Here is a 7,181-nt window from a genome sequence, read left to right as displayed (position 1 = left end):
ATTTTATTCAATGTAGACCTAATTTGTTCGATATTTTTACTGTTCTCCAATCTCTTCTACATATCAACTTTAAAAAAAAAATAATTCTGATCACAAGTGCAACCCATGTACATACAATACATCCGTTAACATATTAGATATGGAAATTCATTCATATAACTTCTATTTTCTAAGTTGACATGGGGAGCTAAAAAGCGCATTACGTAGCAAATTGTTTCGCGGCGAAACACGACTCTAGCATACTACAGTATAATCTTCGCAATGGTTGTTAGAATCATGATTCGAGTCGTAGAATCGTACGATTCTACGATTCAAGGGAGGCCAACCGATTCCGATTGCACCTGGTGGATCGGAGAAGTAGAATCGGAGTGGAATCGGGAGTTGAATCGGTAAATCGTGGAATCGGTGCGAGTCACCCGATTCTACAATGTGCTGCCACTGCCAGCCCAAACATGGTACAAGCCTAGCCAAGCAGCCCAAGCCCATCCCATTTTCTCTGCGGTGCAGGTCCACCTCAAAGTAAAATTTTTAAGAAAGACACTAATTCTCATTGAATAATGTTGATGTAAAGTACCAAACACCCATTCTTTCTCTTTGTTAATTAAAAATAAAAAGGAAAAAGGATAGGGGATGGGATAAAATCATAAAACCTACCTAACCACAAATTAAGAACTAACAACCCCTTTCAAGAGCATCGCCGAAAGCCACTGAGGATGGTGATGGAATCATTAACGTCCAGCTAATGCATCTCTCCCCTCTCGTACCATAAAGGGAGAATTCGATGGGAACTTATAGATTAATTATAAAAATAAACATAAAAATAGGATAAAAAATGAATTAAAAGAAAAACAAAAAGCAGAAACAGAAACAAAAGGCTGCCCTTAGAATTTTGAGAGATCCAATGAGGAACTTTTGTTGGTCTGTGGATTATTAACACACGTGGAGGAACGTGTCAATAAAATTTGTTTATGCGTTCTCGGTAATAATTGCACCACCATGCCTACGCCGAATCTCACCTTAAAATAATACCCATAAATTAATTAACTACAACAATAGGATTAGAAACTTCATCTAAAATAGCTTATAAAGCATTATCTTAATCTCATGGGCTATGTTTAACCGTCTGGGATATAGAAGGAGGGCTGGACAGCAATTCAAATTTTAAGAATATTTTGTTTGGTTTTATAGTTTATTTTTAACTCTATTCCACTTAACTCCACTTCAACAACACAATTATTACTTTTCTATTTTTCTCATAATTTAACAACACAATCATTACAATATAATTAAATAAATAAATAAATATATATATATATATATATACAAAGTTAAAATAGAATTGAGTTTAACTCAACTCTAATGTCAAACAAGGTAAATATGTATTTCGTTTGGACCAAAATTAAAGATTAGGATATTAACGTAGAATGATCAACATGTCTATGGAAATAAATAAGCTTTTTTTTTAATTTCAGAAAAACAAAATTAATTTCAAAATTATTAAAACAAAAAGAAAAGAGAAGAAAACCCACATAGAAGAAGCAAATGAAGGAAGGTGCCGTGGCCTCACCCCGACCACCTGTGGCGAGGTCAACAATGGCTACGGAGATAGCCAGCGACCTCACCTAAAACAATTTAAAATTAGTCCCTTCCCTCCTCTCCAGGGCAAGGACATTGGGACTGTGGTGGCGCGAAGTCGGCCACTACAGCCCCAATCCAGGTCACCACCCTCGACGGCCTCCATTGGAACTGCAGTGGCCGACCTCGGTCCATCGTTGCTCAGATCTCCCTCCCTCATCTCTCTCTCTCTATTCAAAAGAGGAGGGGAGAGACAAACTCTAGGGCGATGGGGCTCAATGCCAGCCCCATTGCCCCCAAATAAGGTTGTTTGTTGCGATCTGGAACAAAATGTGGTCCTACAGTATCAGAACCGTAGTCTGGACTTCTAGAGCCTCAGTAATGCCTCTACTCCCATGGTTTCAATTTGAATCCTAGTAAATATACTCTCGAGTACCCCTCTGTTTCAATCCATTGAACAAGCATCGCCAATTGCTTTGAGACCCAGCCTTTTGGAAATAAGTTGGTGTCCATAGGTGAGGACCTCGATCACACAGATCGCGGAAGCACTAGCGGCACAGATAATTAATTTTTTTATCGTTGCTATTGCTTTGTCAGTTACTCTTATGAGTTAAAACGCTCGTATATTCCATATAGCTATGACGGATACTGCAATCCTATCAGTGCTTTTATTACATCACACGACGAGATATGATCGTCCGGAATGGTGTTAAATTTCGGTGTTATGTAACAACATCGTACTGCTTCCTCAAGAGATTCTGCAACTGCAACTTCGGTTAATGATGTCCTTTTTGTTTTTTTTATCTACCTACCAATAGTTGTTTGTGCTTAAAGAAAAATCCATTTCCGACAGCAATACTTGCTTCTCTCTTCTTCTTCGTCTTCTTCTGATGAATAATATATTGGTTTTTTTGGATAAAATATAATTTATTGGTGGTCTTTTTTTTTTTGTCGATTTCGCAAGTAGGATAATTAATCCCAACCATAAACATACAAAACAGAGAATAGAAACAATGAGATAAATTCCAAGGCAGAGAGCAAAATAAATACACGCCCACTGACTCAAATTTATATAAATACTTACAGATCATGGGATGGAAGACCTTTTTGTAATGTTACAGTACAAGAAAGACAACTTATAGCTCCTCATGAATAATTAAACAAAACCTCATGACATGGGACTTTGATTTATCATACAAAGGGATGAGACAAAGGAAAATAGGAAGTTACTTACCCCCACTTCCCCCCAAATACCCAGAAATGAAAAGCCCGAGTGTACTACTTTTTTTTACCCCCGGAAAATTTACTCCGAACCCGAACCCAGTCTTCTCGTGTCACTGCGACTATCCGATGTGAAGAGAGGGCGAACGGGTTTTAGCTCGGTGACTCTGCCGGAACAAACTACCACTACTGACCAACCTGGCGATGGAATCTTTGTTGGATGGAGGACAGGGTGTCTCAGTCTCTAACTCTCTTATATATCCCTAACATGCACATCACACCCACCTTCACCCTTTTCAGCCTTAAAGTTTTGATGATGGACACAACCCCACAAAAAAAAAAAAGGCTTTTTTTTGACAATATATCTGAAAAGGAAAATTTTGAAAAAAAGGGAAGATAAAACTAAAAAAAGAGCCTAAAATGGCAGATTTTTTTCTACATGACATTGACCAAGATGACCAAACAGACCAGGAGGTTCAGGGGGACATCCCTTTTCCCCTGAAGGGACTTGAATTTGTTACGAATTCTGGAATCGGGTCATTTGCTCGGCCCCGACCGAGCCCAATACTCTGATTCACCATGATATGCTGAATTGCTGGTTTTCGATGATAGACTCCAATGATCAATCTGCAATATCATCATGGAATTGGACTAAATAATCAGAAATACTGCATGTTTATTTAGGTTGAAGCACGATATTTGCAATGAAACAAAAGGCGTGTAAGAATTACCTAGTAGTGCATAATGCCGTCTCCGATCATTATGTTCCGTCCATGGAGCTCAGCGCATCTCAAATCACGAAGGTGCTGCAAGATCTCCCCGAGGAGTTCCAACCCCTTATCGCCCTTCCTCAACGAGGCAATGCAATGCTTCAGGAATTCTCTGTCAGCTTCGAGAACTTGTAGCCTCTCATAGATATGATCCACTTCTTCTTCAATAACTGCAATCTTCCCATCCTCTACTTCGAAATGATCTGCAGGAGTTTTCTGCAACCAATCTTCATGCGTTTCATCCCCGATCGCGTCAAAGAGGGGAAGAAGCCTCTTTGCCTTAGGGCATGTGAACCTCGCATGAAGGTGAGAATGCTTATCGCCGTTCATCTTGCAATGCCCATTCCCGGGGCCGTTAACTTCACCATTCGAATCACAAGTCTTGACATGTCCATTCCCGTTTTCTTTATAGTGACGTTCTTCCTCTTCCTCCCCATTTACACTCAAAATCTTCTCTTCCAAACTCTTTAGTTGCTTGAGAATCGATGCTCTCTCCTCTTCAAAGTTTACTAATGAGTCCTCCAAGTACCAAATCGCCTCACTCGGAGTATTCTCATGGCCATTGATAGCATCCTCTCCTCCCTTAATCTCCTCGTTGAGATCAATTGATAACCCATCACTTTCCTCCTCATTGCTGCACGAATCTGAAGAATCCTTACTATTTCTCGGGACCACCATCATCGCCTTCTTCTTCTCCTTAGCCTCGTACTCCTCAACCTTCCTTCGGTACACCTCGAGCTCTTTTTCGAGCTCCTGATTTTCTCTTTCCCTCTTTACCATTAGATCATTCAGCAACTGCAGAGCCTCCTGGTCATACTCGGCCTGTTCCTCCATCATTCTCTGGTACTGCAGAGCTTCCATCTGCATTGCAGCCTTCTCCTCCTGGAGACGATTGATCATCGCCATCGTTTGGCTCGCTGCGACTGCAGAGGCGCTTCTCTCCTCTTCGAGTTCCGTGTACAGCGCATGCAAAGCCTTCCTATCAGCTTTCAGAGACGACTTCAGCTTCTCAACTGTAAGTGTCCCTTCATCACCCTCTATGTCACTCATCACGCTTCCATCCAATGACTCTTCGATCGAGTCGGATTCTCGTTTCTCAAGTAGAAGTAATCTTTCGTGGAGCTGATGAAGGCTGTCCATGGAGTTGGGTGTATCAGGGATTCTTTCATCTTCATTCTCATTAGTAAGCTCCGCATCCAATTTATGATTTGAAGCTTCTGAGCTCATTTCAATCGAGATGGACCTGAATTCCAAGGTTTCCCCCTCGCTCCGAACAACATCTCCATCTGCAGCTCAGGCAAAAGGCTAATGTTAACCAAAAGTTCCGAAAATTCATGAAAGCAGGCAGAGTTACAATATGAAGCTCACCATGATTATCAAAGTCTGCAGTGTGCAGAAAATCGTTACTCGTGGAAGGAGCTTCATCACCTTCTCTGCAGAGGTCCCAAGAGAGAGTCTCTTCGTCGTGAATCTCATCGACATTGATTTGCTCCTGATCAGGAATTTCCGTCCCTATAGAAACTTCGGGCTCAACCTCATCATTTTGTGAGGCACATTCCTCCTGAACTCCTGCATTTATCGACAAACAAACTTCAAAATCTTGCACTCAATAACGTTATGAACCATAAATTGAGCCCCTTTACTAATTAAACTCGATAAATTTGAGAGTTGTTGCTCATTATACTGAGAAATAACCTTCATTGTCTTCAGGGGTTCCTCTTTCGCCTTCTACCAATGAAGTTTCCTCCGTCGTATCAGCATTTGGAGCAGCAGCAAGTTGTGCATCTCCTTCCTCGCTGGAACTTCCTCGTACTTCTTCCGACACATTCTCAAGAATCTCAGTCTGTTCTTTCTCGGCCTGAACCTCAGTCTGTTCCACTGCATCCAAAACCTCAAACTCATTTCCTGAACTCGAGTTTTTCTGGACGCCCGGATTAGGTTCTTGCACGGAAGTTGGGCAGAAGTCCATGATCACATCCTCGTAGCCGCTGCAATCACCCTGATCTTCCTCCATGATCGTGCTGAGTCTCGGATAGCTCTTGGAGTTAACAGGCGAGTCAGTCCACTCAACAGGAATCAGCTCGCAGTCATTGCCCCCGATGAAAAACTCGAGATGACGCCCCAATGAAGCTTCCACAGATCCTTCTTTCCTGCTGTCATCCTGGAGGAGGAGAAGAACGGTCTGATGATCAGAAGAAGAAGAAGAAGAGGAATCCTTCCCAACCTCGAAAACATTGTAATCCTCTCCCTCTTCTTCCTTTTTCTCCATGACCAGGACCACTTTTTCGTCTTCTTCAGCAGCAACTGGATATTCCCTGACGACACAGGGCTCGGCAGCCTTAAATTCCCCGAATTCTTCTTCTCCCTGATTATCGTCCTGATGATCTCCCACCGGAGCATCTGATCTGCACTGATCGGCGATGATATCCTCCTCTTTGGTACAGCTGAGACGATGATCCTCCTGCGGGGTGCAGCGGAGCAGCTCCCTCTCCACACTCGAACCGCAGCAAGAGCACTTCAGAGAATCCAGCTCGCCATTCTCACAGGGAACAGGGTCTCCGCCATTTTTGTCCGGACTCAGAGAGGACAAGCAGTCCTCGCACAAATCGGGGAGCTCGGCGAGCCTCCGGTGGCTGGAGCAGAAGCCGAGCCGGGAAATCTCGGAGGCGTGGCGGTGGCAGAAGAGGTCGCGGAGGGGGGTCGTCCGGCGGGAGTCGAAGAGGTGGTCGAGACGGGAGCACCAGGGGCAGGGGCGGTCGAGGCCGAAGCAGTCGGCGAAGCGGAGGATGAGGTAGGAGAAGAGGGAGTTGAGGAGGAGGAGGACGATGAGGGCCCACTCGAGGACGGCGTAGATGAGGATGAGGGTGATCTTGTTGGTGTTCCGGTGCAGCATCGTCGCGAACTTGTTCGCCGCCATGGCCGATGGTCCCTCCTTGCTTCCTTCCTTCCTCTGCTTGCTTGCTATGTACAGCACAGTAGAGAGAGAAAGAAGAGAGAGAGAGAGAAGGGAGAGATGGTTGTTAGAGAGAGAAAATGGAATCAGTAGAGAGAGAGTATGGGGGATGGGATTGAAGTGTGAAATTATGAACAGAATGACAGCCAAAGACCGCTGGGATGGGAGTGGCCTTTTGAGTTCGGCCGCGGATGGGAAAAGGGCAAGAAAAGAAAATAAAATAAAATAAAAAAGGAAATCAAATTATTATTCTTTTCTTTGATGAATAATTAGAAAAAAGAAAAAATTTTATGGATATCAAAGATGAGAGACAGTCATTTGGCGGTATTAATTAGTGGGAAGTAAGTATGTATTTATTGCATTTACGTAAAAATATTCGAAAATTCTATGATACTTTCATTATTCGATGCAATCACTTTTTGAATCCCTAAGTCATTAATTAATTAATTATTTTATTTAATAATCGCATTCTAACGATTTAGAAAAAAAGACTGTATCATAAAGTGATTGCGTGAAAAATTCTGAAAATATAATGTCAAATTTAAAAGGACACTCGGCTTTCATTTTCAATATTCACTTTAATTGCCTATGTTTGTTATAACTACTCATCTAGTTGATCGTATTAGCATTCGAGGGTCGTAGTTCCAAAGTTTCACTACTAG

At 42.5% G+C, this 7,181-nt stretch overlaps 1 protein-coding gene across 2 annotated transcripts; it reads right to left on the bottom strand.

Annotated features, from left to right (window-relative positions):
* Positions 1-2,589: 2,589 nt before the first annotated feature.
* Positions 2,590-6,675, bottom strand: LOC116195939 (myosin-binding protein 3). 2 transcript variants are annotated; one of them, XM_031525377.1, is made up of 4 exons: positions 5,262-6,675; positions 4,935-5,135; positions 3,528-4,852; positions 2,590-3,447 (listed from the first exon to the last, which is right to left on the bottom strand). In XM_031525377.1, exons 1-3 carry the CDS (start codon positions 6,481-6,483, stop codon positions 3,528-3,530), a joined length of 2,748 nt encoding a protein of 915 aa, XP_031381237.1. In that variant the 5' UTR covers positions 6,484-6,675; the 3' UTR covers positions 2,590-3,447. The 2 variants fall into 2 exon arrangements, with proteins under 2 accessions (XP_031381237.1, XP_031381236.1); XM_031525376.1 differs by having other exon boundaries at positions 2,590-3,423; positions 5,262-6,674.
* Between the last annotated feature and the right edge of the window lie 506 nt (positions 6,676-7,181).

Source organism: Punica granatum, chromosome 2 (assembly GCF_007655135.1).
Source record: "Punica granatum isolate Tunisia-2019 chromosome 2, ASM765513v2, whole genome shotgun sequence".
Lineage (NCBI taxonomy): Eukaryota > Viridiplantae > Streptophyta > Magnoliopsida > Myrtales > Lythraceae > Punica > Punica granatum.
Note: the sequence above shows the minus strand (reverse complement) of the source record. Positions and strands in the feature narration are given on the sequence as shown.